General features: G+C 39.9%; 1 protein-coding gene across 1 annotated transcript; it reads left to right on the top strand.

Moving 5' to 3' along the window:
* LOC146723857 (uncharacterized) lies at positions 1–2940 on the top strand. The gene is made up of 3 exons (XM_085480974.1): positions 1–779; positions 1197–2255; positions 2436–2940. Exons 1-3 carry the CDS (start codon positions 1–3, stop codon positions 2938–2940), a joined length of 2343 nt encoding a protein of 780 aa, XP_085337100.1.
* The last annotated feature ends 14454 nt before the right edge of the window (positions 2941–17394 follow it).

The following is a 17394-nucleotide window of genomic DNA, read 5'->3' on the forward strand; positions in this document are numbered from 1 at the left end:
ATGGATGTCACTACCGCGGAGGAGCTCAACACGGAGGAACTCCTGGAGGCCCAGTCGTCGACGCGGCAATTGATAGAGAGGATCATCCCGAACTTCAACAAATTGGGGAAGCCGAAGAAGACGATCACTGCCCGAAGCCGTCTCAGCATCCTCAAGGGTTACTGGTCCAACTTCCAGAAAAACCATGCTAGGATCTGCGCCGGGTCGGACAAGGATACTCGCAAGAAACTTGAGTACTTTACTGCTGATGTATTTTTTACGGTTAACGACTTCGTTGAAGAGGCAACAGACACGTTAAACGATTGGCTTGATAAAGCGCAGCCGAGCTCTGCTCCCGTCGTATCCGACGACTTTAATGTTAGCTTCAAAGCTAAACCAATACCGATTAAATTACCGCGGATTGATTTGCCTAAATTTTCGGGAGAGCTCACGAAATGGGAAAATTTTCGTGATGTGTTTGAATCTCTCGTCACCAATAGGCCCGAGATTTCAAATGTCCAAAAGCTGCACTATCTCAAGGCCGATCTTATTGGAGAAGCGGGTCGAATTTTATCGACAACGAACGTTACCAACGCCAATTATCTCGCCGCGTGGGAATTAGTCAAAGAGCGCTATGACAATCTTCGCGCAATTGTTAACGCTTATTTACAAACGCTTATTGATATTCCGCACGCTAAAGCCCACTCAGCACAGGATTTAAACAATATTCGCGATCGGACAGGCGAAATCCGTACCGCTTTACTTAATTTGCGAAGACCTGTAGACAGCTGGGAAGATTTGTTTGTTTTTATTACGGTATCGAAACTTGATAAAACTACACGTTAAGATTGGGAACTTTCTCTCGGGGAAAACGTAGAGCTGCCGAGCTATGCAAAATTAAATTCTTTTCTCACGTCGAGAATTCGCGCGTTAGAGGCGATTAACTCAGGTAGTGCAATCGGAAATAATAATAAACCTTCCAATGTCAAATCTCATCAAGCGGCTGCTAGCAAACTACATTGTTTACTTTGTGAGGGAGACCATTTCTTAAATCAATGTAAAAGGTTTCTCAATTTAAATATCGAACAAAGACTCGAATTCGTGCGGTCTCATAAATACTGCTTTAATTGTCTGCGGAAAGGGCACCTTCCGCGGGACTGCAGAAGCAAGCATGTGTGTACGCTGTGCAAACGTAAACATCACTCACTTATACACAGAGAGAATTTTGTGGCCGAATACTACTGTGAATCAGATTCTTCGGGAACCGTCGTTAACGCGACCACGATTCCTACGCAAAATTCTGAACAAAACAAAGCAGCTTCGGGAGACGTTTCGAATAATTACGCGAGTCAAACAACTAATAGCCTCGAGAAAATTGTTTTATTGCCCACGGCATTAGTTATTCTTAAAAGTTCCTCGGGACGAGCGTTATTAGATCAAGGATCACAGGCGTCGTTTATTAGTGAATCCATCGCTCAGGCAATCAAGGCCGAGCGGAAGTCTGTCACGGTCAATGTCTCCGGCATCGCCGGTTCCAAAGCGGGAATTGCGAAAAGTATTGTATCCTTTTCCGTGGAACCTTGTAATAGGGAGGGCCCCGCGCTTTTAATGGATGCACTCGTTTTGTCTAAGCTTTCTGCTTATATTCCAAGGTCAGTCTCATTCGATCAGGATCGCTCTTATATAAAAACTTTACCGTTAGCCGATCCGGACCTTTTGTCTAAGAGACCGATCAATTTAATTATCGGTGCAGATTACTACGGTGAGATTTTGCGCGATGGACTTGTTCGCGGGCCATCCGGCAATTCCTTGGCACAATTTACGATTTTTGGCTGGATCTTGTCCGGCCAAACACGGTACACAACTTTCGAGGCTGCGAATCTTTCTGTGCACCACATTCAAGCGGATGCGGATTTGAACGAATCCCTCCGCGATTTTTGGGAAGTAGAGGAAATTCCGCGCCACCCCCTCTCCTCGGAGAAGGATGCACGGTGCAAGGCTCACTTTCTCTCTACTCACTATCGTTTATCGGATGACCGTTACGTCGTGAGACTACCTTTCAAATCGGAGGTGCTCATTCCAATCGGTAAGACGGAGAATATCGCTAAGCGTATTTTATCTAATGAGAAGCGACATCAGAATCAATCAGATTTATTAAAAGCTTACGCTGACTTCATGTTTGAATATGAAGATCTCCATCACATGGAGAAGGTGGAGCCTGGGGACGATAATGATCGTCAAAAGGTTTATTTGCCGCACCACCCGGTTTTTAAAAGGTCAGATCAAGGATCTAAGATTCGCGTTGTATTCAATGCTTCTTGACCCTCTTTAAATCATTCCACCTTTAACGATCACTTATTGACAGGGCTGAAACTCCAAGCGGAGATCCCCGCTCTTTTGCTAAGATGGCGTTGCTTTAAGTTCGTATACTCAACAGATATTATAAAAATGTTTAGACAAATACGGATGCACCCCTCTGATGTCGAGTATCAACGGGTTTTTTGGCGAGATAAGCCAACCTCGACACTAAGTTCATACCGTCTTCTTATGGTCACCTATGGGACCTCGCCGGCCCCCTATTTAGCCAATCGCGTCATTAAACAACTCGCGCGAGACGAGTCAGACAGATTTCCCCTCGCGGCTACCGTACTGGAAAACAATGTCTACGTTGACGACATCATGTTTGGTGCTGAGGACCTCGTTCTTTTAAAACAAACTCGCAATCAGGTTACTCAGATGCTCATGGCGGGTTGTTTCAAATCTCATAAATGGGCGAGCAATGATCCTCGATTAGTAGATGACATCCCTGAATCAGAGCAGGCCGCGCCAATAAGTAAGACGTTCGACACTTCTACTTTAAAAATTCTCGGTATCTCCTGGCACCTCTGTGAAGATGCCTTTAGGGTCGAGATCCGGCACGAGGATCCCAAGACCTATACTAACGATCCTTTCTTTCACTAGTCGCACGGATCTTCGATCCTATGGGATGGGTGTCCCCTTCAACCATAACGGCTAAAATTCTGATTCAATTACTTTGGCTCAACAAAGTGGAGTGGAATACGCCCCTCATCGGTGAGTTATTAGCCCGGTGTCGTTTGTTCTTCTCTCAATTGATAGAATTATGTAAGGTGTCAATCCCCCGATGGAATAACCTGGGGGGGGGAGGGAGCCTCAAATCGTTGAGTTGCATGGCTTTTCAGACGCGTCGAATGCCGCTTACGCCGCCGTCATTTATATCAGAATAGAATCTCTTCTGGGTCTTATTGTTAGACACGTGTCTCTTCTGTACGCTAAAACTAAGGTTGCGCTCCTCAAAGTGTTAAGCGTGCCGCGTTTAGAGTTGTGCGCTGCAGTCTTACTCGCTAGGTCCATGGTGTTCGTTCAGCGAGCGATGAAGTTGGAAAACGTGCCCATTCATTGTTGGACAGACTCGTCTGTCGTTTTAGCATGGTTGTGCGTGACTCCATCGCGCTGGCATACGTTTATAGCCAACAGTCTCTGAAATTCACTCCAACCTTCCGAACGCCACATAGAGACACGTTCCCACCGCGGTCAATCCCGCGGATTGTGCCTATCGTGGCATAAGCGCTTCTGATTTGATTTCACATAGTCTATGATGGCAGGGATCGCCCTGGTTACAATGCTCTCCCTCCGAATGGCCTGTGAGCAAACCTCACGTCGAATCTAACGTCGATTTAGAGCAGCGTATGCTTAAGTACGCTCATTTTTCTGTAGACAATACTCCGAATGTAATTTGGTCTCTTCCTAACAAAGTATCAACTTGGTCGAAATTGCTACGCGTGACTGCCTTTATTTTCAGATTTGTTAATCATGCTCGTCTACCTACACAACGTTCGCAAGACAAATGGTTGACGGCCAGTGAAATCGCTCACGCAAAGTGGTTTTGGCTGCAAAGAGCGCAAGACTTAAAGTTCGCTAAAGACATTGCGCGATTAAGAAATGAACTCCCCTCAATAGCAAAAGTTCTATTGTGCACTGAAACCCTCGACTCGACAAGGATGGACTTCTGCGAGTAGGCGGCAGACTACGCCGTTCTAATTTTTTGGTAATGACAAAACACCCGGTTTTATTGCCGAAAGGTCGAATCGCGGATTTAATTATTCAATTTACACACATGAGCGTCCTCCACGGAGGTTTACAATTGTCCTTGCGCACACTTAGGTAAAATTACTGAGTTTTACACGCGCGCAACTCGGTAAAAAACTGTATTCAAAACTGCGTCACTTGCGCCCGTCAGCGTACGTCTATCTCTTTCCAACGTATGGGTGATCTCCCCGACCAGCGCGTTACACCGTCTCAACCGTTCGAACATTGCGGACTTGATTATGCGGGCCCTTTCAATGTGCGATCTTCTAAAGGACGAGAACAAAAAACTCATAAATCGTATTGCTCATTATTTGTTTGTCTTTCAACGCGAGCGATCCGTTTAGAGGTAGTCGATGACTACTCAACTCAGAGTTTTCTTGCCGCGTTCGATCGATTTACTGCTCGGAGAGGTCTCCCCACTGTGATTTATAGCGATAACGGGACAAATTTTAAGGGAGCCGAGAAAGATTTAAAGAATCAATTCTGCGCCGTTATCCGCGATCCAGACTTACAAAACAGATTTGCGATGAACGAAATTGCGTGGCACTTTATCCCCCCAGCCGCCCCGCACTTCGGTGGGCTGTGGGAGGCTGGCGTTAAGAGCGTCAAATTTCACCTGAAAAGAATCCTTGGAGACTTTACTCCTATTTTTGAAGAGTTCTCTACGTTACTTTGTAAAATCGAGTGTTGTTTAAACTCAAGGCCTATCGCGCCATTGTTCGACGACGTAAAAAGTTTTGACGCCTTAACGCCAGGTCATTTTTTAGCCGGTTCTCAATTGAAATCTGTTCCGTCTCCTAGCGTGTTGGATCTTGCATCTAATAGGTTATCGCGATAGCAAGCCATTCAACAAATGCACGAGAGATTCTGGAAAGTCTGGTCAGCTGATTATTTGAACACGTTGCAGCAACGTGGTAAGTGTACGTGCTCCATATTTCAGTCCAAGAGCAAAAATAAGATCAATTAAAATTAATATTAATCAAAATTAATATTGGTCGCTAGTGGTGAAAATAAGCTTGGAAAACTTGACTTCGACGTAACTAGCAAATTTTATTTAATTATTTCACGACGTTTCGACTATTTGGTTGTAGTCCTTTTCAAGTGAAATTTCTACAACATAATATTACACAATAGTTTTTACCACTGTTGAAACATACGAGAACCCATTTAAGTGTTAAATTAATAAAATAAATATAAATTTTATAAACATACCCATCAATTAAACTGAGATTAATGTAACATCACACCGGTGTTATTTAAAATTGAAAGTTAAAAGTTAAAAGAGGAACACGTCCCATTGTTATAATGTTGAAAGTTAAAAGTTAAAAGAGAAACACGTCCCATCGTTATGACGTTTCGTCAACGACTAAATTTGAAACGCGCCACTAAACAATCTTTATTATTTTGTCGTAAATGTTTGTCAAATTCTCAGTGTCTTTCTGTAGGTTAACCGTATTATCATGCTTCTTTATGAAGAACATTTCAGCAATCTCTCTCTTTCTTACATGTTTCTCATTATGTAAAATGGTCGGTGATTTCCAATCAAAGTTATGTTCAAAATCACATCTGTGTTTGCTCAAAACCGAATGATTAGACTCATGTAATTTAATATTGCTGGCATGTTCCTTCACTCTAGTGCATAAATATCTTTTCGTTTGTCTAATGTATGAGGCATTACATTTTTCACAATTAATCTTGTATACTACATTCGTTTTAATATCATTAGTTATTAAATCTTTACCTCGTTTTATCAGCCTATTCAACTTTTTTGGCAAACTATAAACGACACTTATGTTAGCATTTTTAAGTGACCTTTTAATACTGTCGCTAACGTCTTTAACGTATGGAAGTGGAATTACATAATTCTTACCTTGAGTCGAATTCACATTAACGTTATTATATAAATCATTACTCAAACTGTCATTATTGTCCGCATTGTGACCGTTAACATTCCTATTGTTATTTAGTACATTAATTCTTTTATTTACATATTTATTAATAATATGATCCGGAAAACAATTATTAATTAAAATGTTCTTTACAATCTCAATATTCGTATTATGAAATTGTTCGTTTGAAAGTAAAATTGCATGCTCTACTAAATTGTAAATCGTATTAATTTTATACTTAATAGGATGACTCGAAAGAAAATTTATGTATCTGCCAGAACATGTAAGTTTCCTAAACCAATTAGTTGTCAATTCATTCCCATTGCGGATAACTGTAGAATTTAAAAAATTAATAGAAGAATTGGTCTCTATTTCATGTGTAAATTTTAAACGTTTATGATAGTTATTAAAAGTACTTAAAATTTCATTTATTTTAGAGCTAGGTAAAATAACAAAAATGTCCACATATCTATAAAAAGTCTGAACTTTAAAACTTAAAGAATTTAAACAATTTGTTTCCAAGTCATCCATTACCAAGTCAGCTAATATCAGTGATAGAGGGGATCCCATAGGGCTTCCATAAATCTGTTCATAGTACTGCTCATTAAATTGAAAACTAGTTGAAGTAAGTATTACAACAATAGCGTATAGAAACTGTTGCAAATTAAATTTAGTTTTTAGACTTACGATGTGTGTTCAAAAAGTATCGCGAATTTTGTGTTTTTTCAAAAATTATTTATTTATTCATGAATATCTATTTTGTCCCCTTCAAAGTAATCTCCACCAGATATTATACACTTGTGCCAACGTTTTTTCCAATCCTCGAAGCACTTCAAAAAATCATTTTTTGTGATCTTGTTCAGCTCCTCCTTCGATGCCGTCTTTATCTCCTCAATCGTAGCGTAGCGTCGTCCTTTCATGGGCCTTTTCAGTTTCGGGAACAAGAAAAAGTCACAGGGGGCCAGATCTGGGGAATACGGTGGCTGCGGCATTATTAGTGTGTTGTTTTTGGCCAAAAATTCGCGCACAAGCAACGATTTTTTGGTACGAATTTCGCGGCGACCCGTGTCATGCCCAAATCATTGGTAAAAATCGAATGGCACGAGCCAATCGATATGTTTAGGTCCTCAGCAACTTCTCTAACGGTGATTCGACGATTGACCAATACTATTTTCTTCACTTCATCAATGTTTTTGTCTGTTGTTGACGTGCTCGGGCGTCCGGCACGCTCTTCGTCGTTCACATCTTCTCGGCCCTCGGAAAACATTTTGTACCACCGATAAACGTTGCTTCGGTCCAAGGTAGCTTCACCATATGCCACAGTCAACATTCGGAATGCGTCCGCGCACTTAATTTTGTTTTTTACACAAAATTTGATACAGATTCTTTGATCCATTTTTTGGAATAGGCAAAAATCGAAGACGAGCCAAAACACGTGCAAGCAAAGCAGCTGTCAAAAATTAACTGAACATTCAAAATGGCCGTACTTGTCGGCATAAATGAGAAACATGAGTACCAACATAACGCCACAAAAAAAATCGAAAATCAAATATACGTAACCCGCGGAAATTCAAAATTCGCGATACTTTTTGAACACACCTCGTATGTCACTCCAACGACTTTCAATATCAGAAAAAACTAAATCTTTTGGAATATTTGTAAACAACGAACAAACATCCAAGGAAATCATTACGTCATCGTCATTAATCCTTGTATTTTTAATAATATTCACAAACGTCCAACCATCTTTAACATTTGAATCCGGTTTTTTAACAGACTTAACTAATATCTCATGAATGTAACTGGCAATATTATAAAAGGAACTGCCTAACGACGACACAATGATTCTAAATGGGTACCCGCTCTTATGGATCTTTGGGAGCCCATAACACCGTGGTAAATTACCATTCGTGCAATTCAGAAATTTATATGTTTGATCATCAATAATCTCATTATTATGCCATGACTTTACTAACGTATGAAGTTTGTTTGTCAGACGTGTAATCGGATTTTTATTTAATTTTTTGTATGTCATCGAATCACTTAACAATAATTCCATATTAGTCACGTAATCATTTTTATTCATAACCACTGTCACTTGTCCTTTGTCAGCTTTGGTAACAATTAAATCGTTATTATTCTGCAAATATTTATTAGAAATATTAAACGCATTTTGAATAAATCTGTCACTATAATTAATATGTTTACTTTTAGATAGAAATTTTTGTAGTAATTTGACAATAGATATTCTAGTTGTTTCCAAAGCATCCTCAGGAACATAACGACAATTCGATTTAAAATTCTTTATAACTTCAACGGTATAATTTAGTCGGTCGTTCTTATTTAAGCAACGAATCGGCAAAGCAAACAGTCATGGATTTAAGTCATGGATTAAATGCAAGAAGAATTTTTATGTTTGTAACCATCAACTGAAATTTTTACTTCGATGTCAAAGATATGACATTGTGCCGTCACACATCAAGAACCTAAAGACTGAAATTAGTTTATACAGTACCCAAGAACTTTCTTAATTCTTCGGGTTCGATTCTCGATTCAGCGACTTTCGGATCTATATTTTTCTCTTGCATTTATTTATTTCCGTAGGGGGGTTAAAGGATTATTGAAATTAAATCTCAAAGATGAGATTATTTCATATTTTAAATCTTGGCAGTGACCAAGTTAAATTTGGTGCCTTGTGCACAGATATTTAATTCTAACAAAAAAATTTAGTTTCGTTAGGATAACGCACTGTCTTCCGCGATCGGCTCTTATTGCCTGTCTTATACTTTAAATTTATATTTATATGACAGAGCTTTGTTAAACTCTTAAAAGATATAAAAAATAAACCTAAATTATTATCGGTTGCGATGGTGACGGCGAGAAAGAGCGGAGAGAGCCATATCGCGGCGAGAGAGAGCCAGCGGGCCGCATCCATGCGGCGACTGCGAGAGAGGGTGTTCGAAATTGAGAAGAAAATTAATATAATTGTTTAAGTCTATAATTTCAGTCAAAAAATCGATATTTTCTTACATGAAAATATCGATTTTGAGCGCATGTCAGGTGCGTGCTTGTTTCGCGTAAATTACGGGGCGGCCAATAAAGACAGGCGCCCTCGCGTCACCTTCGAACATTTTTAAATAAACAAAATTAATTGGTGAAGTAAAAATTAGTGGGGCTTCAGTACCGCACCGATAAAAGAAGCGCCCACCAAAATTGCGGGCTAGTCTCTCGAGTCTTAGTACGTACAACCGCTGTCAAACCGCTTAGAAATTACCGCAATTATTAACCGCACACACACTTGGAAATCGATCTCGGCTTATCTATTGGAACTTTTGTAAAATTACTGTATCGTCTAAATTGTGTTAAAGTAAACTTTGTGTTATTTTTTAAAGAGTGATCAATTCTTTTCGGCCTTCAAATACGCGCTCTCCTTCACGCGTTCGCGCAAACAGAGGAGGTTGCATCAACCATCGCTGTCAGACTGTGCCTCGGCACCTGCACATAAAAATATAATAAATTATTATACTATTTATATATATTTTGATATATATATATATATATATATATATATATATATATATCATGCCTCATACATTAGACGAACGAAAAGACATTTACGCACTAGAGTGAAGGAACATGCCAGCAATATTAAATTACATGAGTCTAATCATTCGGTTTTGAGCAAACACAGATGTGATTTTGGACATAACTTTGATTGGAAATCACTGACCATTTTACATAATGAGAAACATGTAAGAAAGTAACCCAATACAGTAATAATAACCCAATAATAAAAAAGAAAAAATACATGTAATATATATATATATATATTACATGTATTTTTTCTTTTTTATTATTGGGTTATTATTACTGTATTGGGTTACTTTCTTATATATTAACAATATATATATATATATATATTGTTATATCCCTAAGAGATATAACTATTAATGTATAACTACTCGTATTACATCCGCTTGAAGACGGACACTGACCGCGTAAAAACGCATACGCTGCGAGATATACGCGGAACCGAAATTGCTCAACGTGCAAGCAAAGCAGAAGGACTTTGAATCTGCTTCGCTTGCACCTAGGTCCTTGACCGAGGAGGCCCGTTGCCAGGCACCCCTTCCGATCAAGGAACTTCCAAAAAGCGATACTATAAAAACGGAGCAGGAGACGCGCCCGGCAGTCGCTATCAGTCGCTCTCAAGTCGCTCTCGAGCAGTTAATTACAGCGCGCTAACCGCATGCGAACTATAACATCATATCGCAGTCGCGCGCGCGAGTCACGAAGTCATAGTTAAATAGTGCTGCTAAACTGATATACGTAACGTACAAGTGTAATGTTGTTGAAATAAAGAAAAGTCAAGTGGTTAATTGGAATAAAAGTTTTTTAATAAGTGAAAAGGTAAAGTGCATTTATTTAATCATCCCGATATAAGTCCTGACGCCCCGAATCCTCATCCCAATTTGGCGCGACCCCTTGTGCCTTACCCGAAGCACACAACAAGAGAGTCCCTCCCCTTCCTCCTCGGTTTGTATTAATTGCAGGAGTAATCATAGAGTCTCTAATTTTAATTATCTGGAATACGCCTTACAAAGACAAATCTGCGAATTTGCGATTCAAAATATATCGCTTTTATACAAATAGTCGTGTTTGTAGTTATTGGAGAACAACTGGCGTTAATTGGTAGTAACACTAAGTCAACTAACTATAATCTTTATAGTAATAATCTTATAAACTTCCCTCATTTACGAAATCCGAATCACACTTTGACCCCTGTTGAGGTTCACTCCTCACCACTGCTTTCCTTGGGGTCTTACGGGCGCAAAAGCTTGCCGCCATCCCTTTCTCTTTCCCTTCCCCCATTCCACTTTTTATCTCCCTACTATAGCAAGTTCAAAATTTAACACAGAAGCAACCCAAACGTCATATCAGTCGTCTGAATCCTTGACAGCTCCCCTTAACTCAAATATTAATTTGTTAGGGTCATTCTCTAAGTTCAAAGAACACTGCAAAAAAATTATTTCTAACGCGAGAAACAGTAAAACAATCCTCACCTTTCTCATCCCATTTCCAGAGCACTCAATCTTCCTCCCCCTCTCATCTCCCTCAATGGAAGGTTTCCTTTGAGTTTGAGCAACGGAGTGACCCTGAAAACCCCCGTCAACCTCCTCGGCACTCCCCGGAAGTTTATTCAGCAAAGATCTCGTCTTTCTGGAACAACTCTCAAATATCATACTCATTTTAATGGAGAGATTCTCTCCTTTTTTAAAACTTTTAGGACTCTATGACCCAATCATCGACATCATCTCTGCATTTTTGGACTTCTTATCAATCCATCATCAGGTTTACTCCAGCAGCGCTGGGAATGTCTAATCAATACATGCCAAAATAATAGAAATAAATCCTCTTTAAGGATTTTACAGTGAAACTGCCACTCCCTTTCGACCAAGGAAGACGCAACTACAACATTATTTCCTAGCTATGATATCATAGCATTATCAGAAACATGACTTTGTTATAGTCCGAATGACTATAACTATGTTATATTAAATATCATATTAGTAATAAATTAGTAAGTCGGCATTATATAATCGTGTGAGAAACGTTCTCACGCTCTCGCGAAGCGCTTATCGCGAGAAGACGCAAACGCGACAGAAAATAAGCGACACGCCGGAAACCGCGGATCGCAAGCAAAGAGTTAACCTGCTTTGCTTGCACCTATATAAAAAACGCGTGAATAAAATTAGCCAATGGGAGAGCTTTTCTACATCTTCCCCCAAAAGATGTAGAAAAGACAGGAGATCACCGCGAACGGAGAGCGAGGCGATGAAGGCAGTCGCTAACAAAAATCCAGAGAGACAAGTCGTTAACAAAAATTCAGATAGACAAGTCGCTAATCAGAGCGTAACCGACATACACCTCACTGAAACAGATTACCTCCTGTATTCTACCTGCCGAGCGCTAACTATTTTAATCTGATCACCCCGCCGAGGTTAGACAGAATTAAACCAACTCAAGAAATAAGAGAAATAAAAGATTTATTCAAATAAAAAATTGGAGTTCGTCAAAAGTGGAGACGCCCTAGGATCCTCATCTTTCAGTCGGCTAAGATCCAAAACTCTCCGTGCCTTCCCGGAGGCATAATTTATTGCCTGCTCTTATTATTCTTTGAAAGATTTTGCTGTGTTTCGGAAGAATTCCCTTTCTCGACACGGAATAGAATTACTAATAACAATTCGTAACACACTATTCTACACTGTGGTCGACAATTCTCCTCAGTTTGATAGCAGAATGGATAGTATGACTGTTTCCATCCATTTTGGGGACTTTGATCTTACTATTATTTCAGTTTATAGGCACCTCCATGGCTCGCTCGCACAGTGGGAATATAAAGTTCTGTTGGGCGACTTCAATGCTCATCATCACTCGTGGAGATGCCGGAGAACTGACAGGGAGAGGGAGACCCTCCTCTCTTCGGCTTTGAGGGCTTCTTTTGTATAAACGATGGGACTCCGACCTTTCTAGCCAGGCCTCCGCATGCCAGGTCATCGATTGACCTCGCCTTTGTTTCGTCTTCGATGTTGGGTTTATGTGTGTAGAATATTTTGAAGGACACCTTCCTCAGCGACCACTTTCCCATATCGTCCTCTATTAATTCTTTTGTAAAAAGACGAAAGTTCTTTTTGCACAGGATCAGATACTCGAGGATTGCAGATGCTCAATTCGTCTAATCTTCGCTCTTCTCTGGCTCATTTTAGGGAGCTGATCGGGGCTTCTAGAATTTCCCTGGTACAGAGATAGAACGGATTCGCGAAGCACCTGTTGAATCAGTGCCCTTCCCGAAAGGCCGGGCGGTCCCCGGCAAGGGGGGCGTCGTTCGGAGGTAACAGGACTTCCCAGCCCATTCCTTGGTAGAGCGATGCCTGCCAGGAGACGGTATACGAGCGGCGTAAACTCTTCTCGATATACAAGAGAAATCCATTCTTTGTAAATTTTTCTGTATTTAAAAGACAGGAGACCGTCACGAGGCGCACGCTGAGGGCGGAAAAGCGTAGGGAATAGCGGGACTTCTGCCAGAACCTCTCTCCTAAAAGTCCAGTGTCGCATTTGTGACGTTTTATAAAACGATTTAGAAATTGACATTTGGAACCGGGCGCCCCGCCACCACTTTCCAACGTTCGAGCTTCGAAGACCATGCAGGACGTCATCTTCTTCCTTTGCCCAGCCTCTTCCACAGAGCCTTCCATTCTATCGAAGACTTCTCGCGCCCGGCTAATCGCTCGTGTGAGGTTTTTGACGATATTTTTTCCTCTATGGAGTTAGCTTTGGTCATACGAAATGTTAAGAAGCGATCCTCTCCGGGAGGGAAGGGGGGGTGACAGGATCGACAATCGGATGCTATCAATACTGCCGGAAGAGTATCTGGAGATTCTGCTAGGTATTCTCAATGACTTGCTTCAATCCGGTTCGTTCCCTGACTCGTGGCGCCATTCTTTGATGTTCATGATTCGCCCCATTGCTTTAATGTCTTATTTATTGAAAGTTTTGGAAAAGATGGTTTTGAATCCTTAGTTGGTGGGTAAAACCTTCGGGGATTCTTCCCACCTTCCAGTTTGGCTTTCGTAGGAGGTTTCATGCCTCGATAATCTGGGGATATTGCTGACGGGGATCCATTCGGGATCCATTTTTTAGTCGACAGTCCACGGCATACTTATTCTTAGATATACAGTGGGTATTCAATAATGTCGTGCCTGCCGTGCTGGTCTCACAGCTTGTAGAGCTGGGCGTCCCTGCGAAGATATCCTGGTTCATTTATCAATTGATAGGATGCAGGGTTTGTTGTCGACGGCAGTGTTTCGAGGGTCTTCCATTCACATAGGGATGTCTCTCAGGACTCTATTTTAGGCCCCCTCTTATTCAACATTTACCTGTCGCAGTGTGGATCTGTTCTGCGAGACGATTGCTCCATCATCATACAGTTCGCTGATGGCATCGCCCTCTACGCGAGGTCTAATAGACCGGAGAGTCATTGGAGCGTTCGATTGCGGCGTTGTCGGTTTTCTTGAGTTCTAGAGATTTGATTGTCTCTCCTGAGAAATCGGCCTGAATAACTTTTACCAAGAAGAGGCGGGACACGACAAATCGTTCTATTTATATTGGTGGCTCCCCGATTGGGTTGGTTTTAACATGCAGGTGGAACCGGGCCCAGGTTTAAGCTGATGGATTATTTGCACACAAGATCCTTGCTTAGTAAGTGTGGCAGGCTGGCCAGCGTTTTGAGGTTCCTGATGGATATCTGATGGAGTTCGCACCCAAGCATCTTGCTTTGCATATTCAAGGTTATGATTAGGGGATCAATAGACTACGCTTCATTCCTCTTTCTGATGAGTGGAAGGGGGGACCTTTTGGGCTTTGAGATATTGTGTCGGACTGAGACAGTCTTACCCAATTAACATTGTTTACGCGGAGACGGGGATCGGACCCGTAGGTCGTAAATCAGAGTTCCTTGCCAGAAGGTTTATGGTCAAGTCTTTCGCGACGAGGCTTATAACGTCCTCGTAAAAGGGCTTCATAAACTACACGCAATAATCTACTATAATCGGCTACTTCATTTCCATAGAAAATTCCCCTTATTATTTCTCCCCCACCTTGTCGGTGTCACAGATTAATAGACAGATTATAGACAGATTATACGTATAAAATAAAAAGATTTTAGCCTGAACTCGCACCAGAGGCAAAGTTTTTTGGTAAAATTAAAGGATTTTATTAGCCTGGACTCGAACCAGAGGCAAAGTGTGTCGGTAAGAGGCAAAAATGACGATCTCCTCTTTAGACAGGCCTTTGGCGATCCGTCTATTAATCTGTGTCGGTGTGGAGAAGATATAAGCTAAATGGCAGTTTCTTGCTTTTTTCGGATGAATGCATCACAATAATTTACGTTATGGATTTCATCTTGAAGAGAAATATAAGGAATGCTACGATATTGACAATTTCGAGGAATGTAGTGAAAGTTATCTCTAATCATGAAATAGATGGAGATCTTATATAACTATACTCAGTTACCATCCTGAAAAACAAGCTGAGATCGGCCTAGTTGCAGGGGAATCAGGTTGTACTGGGATTTGGGTCTCTGTTCATAGGGGCATTCTGGAAAATAAAACAGCAGATTTACATGCGAAGGGGGCGACTCGAAATGAAGAGCCCTCGGATTATCTCCCTCCGTATACTGATCTCCACATAAGCATAAAACTAAAATATCTAAAACCACAATCTACACTTCATTCCTCTCGACCAATAGAGCCAAACGCGATGTTATTGCGACAATTAAGAAAGAAAGAAAATTTGGAAACTAAGGAATTTGAATCCTATGGTTGGGATCTCAGAAATTCCCCTTGTTCCTTCTCTTAACATCCCCTGTAAAGAAATAGGCGAGAAAAATATTGGTCCGAAAGTCGGCTGAATCGGGAATCGAACCCGAGAAAATATCTAAAGTCAACAAAGAAATTCTTGCTCAAACGCACCAGTTGCAATGGGAGAAGATATTTTGATCTTTACCCACCCTTCATTGTGTGCCCATAGTTTGGGGAGATGAACCTTGGTTGCCGGAAAATCGTAACAGCCTGCCGCATTCGTTCTGATCATTACAATTTGAATTACAGCCTACACGGATGCGACATCGTCTCAAGGAGAACAGAAAAGTCAAAATGATGTCAATTTGATGTCATATTGACTAAATTTATGTCATTTTTGGTCAATATTTAGTCAATATGACGTCAAATTGACATCATTTTGACCTTCTGTTCTCCTTGGGGTTAGCTCCCCCTGCTGTGATTGTGGCACATCCCACTTAGACATTGATCATATCTTGTGGTATTATCCGCTCCTGAACTCTCATCGTCGGGGTCTCTTAAATTTCCTTCAAAGAGACTCGGACATGCCTCCGCCCTATGAGATTTCTTTTTTGCTCTGCTCTCAGTATCCGAGGATTTTAGTTCCAATTGTTATGTTCCTACAAAAATGCAAAATCAACATCTAACCCCCCCCCCCTTGATTTGGACTGATGAGACAACTCACATACGTGGGAATGGTCTGTATAAAACTTCGAGGATCATCTGGCAGCATGAGAATTACATGAGTTTAGCCCAGTGCTAATACGGGAAGAAGAAGAAGCGTGAGGTCTCCAACATCAATTCGGAGTCTAGCCGGACCTCCTACCTTTAATTTAAAGAGAAATTCAATCTGTCTGAATAGAAAATATAGCGTTCTGATTTCGGATGTTCTCCAGTAATATGCTTATATAAAAATCGGCCGTCTTCCATATAATTGAATTTTATATGTATATAATTCTTCTATTCTGTAATTGGCATGCTACAGATAATTCAAGATATTCAGACTTAAGAAAATTTTCAGAAAAACTTTCCTTTCTGAGCTAAAAATGTTTTTGCATAGAAAGTCAATTGAACTGATTAACCAAAAGAAAGTGTACACACGAATATAGATATTTTAATTCTTTCTTTATTTTTAAAGAAAAAGACAAAAACTTGACTCGACTTGAACTTGCGTCCGAATTTGATATACATGAAATTTCAATATTTTTAAACACCATATCTATTATATATAACACTATATGTATATATATATATATATATATATATATATATATATGTGTGTGTGGTGTGTGTGTATGTATGTGTGTATATGTATGTGTGTGTATGTATATGAATATATAATGATAATATCATAAGATGAATATATATATTCAGGGTGTTTCCGTGTTAATTAGCTATTAAAATACGAATTTAGGACCTCAAAACAAATAAATATTTTATCTGCATGTTTGTTTGCAAATGCTTCCTTGAAAAGATATTGACTTTTGAAATTTTGAACTATAGCAATGAATAATATAGAAATAATTTAGATTTATCCTCTTTATTGCTTTACAGTAACAAGTCAATTTAATGTAATTATTAAATATTTTGTTCAAAATAATGATCTTCAGTGCAGAGATAGTATTGCACCTCTCAATAACAAAACAAATAGCTGACTGATAGGTGTAATGCTTGTCTCTGCACTGGAGGTCATCATTTTGACCAAAATATTTAATAATTACATTAAATTGATTACTGTAAAGCAATAAAGAGGATAAATCTAAATTATTTCGATATTTTTCATTCCTATAGTTCAAAATTTCAAAAGTCAATGTCTCTTCAAGAAAGTATTTGCGAGTAAACTTCCAGATAAAATATTTATTTGTTTTGAGGTCCTAAATTTGTATTTTAAGTTTAGCTATTTAACCCGGAAACACCTTGTATATGTTTATATTAAAGGTTACATTAATAAATTATTTAATTAATTTAATTATCAATAATCAAAATTCTTGATGTCGTCAGTCAATAATTAAAGGGATAAA

The sequence above is a fragment of the Nylanderia fulva genome, unplaced genomic scaffold (assembly GCF_048542155.1).
Source record: "Nylanderia fulva isolate GAGA-0341 unplaced genomic scaffold, ASM4854215v1 Scaffold163, whole genome shotgun sequence".
Classification (NCBI taxonomy): domain Eukaryota; kingdom Metazoa; phylum Arthropoda; class Insecta; order Hymenoptera; family Formicidae; genus Nylanderia; species Nylanderia fulva.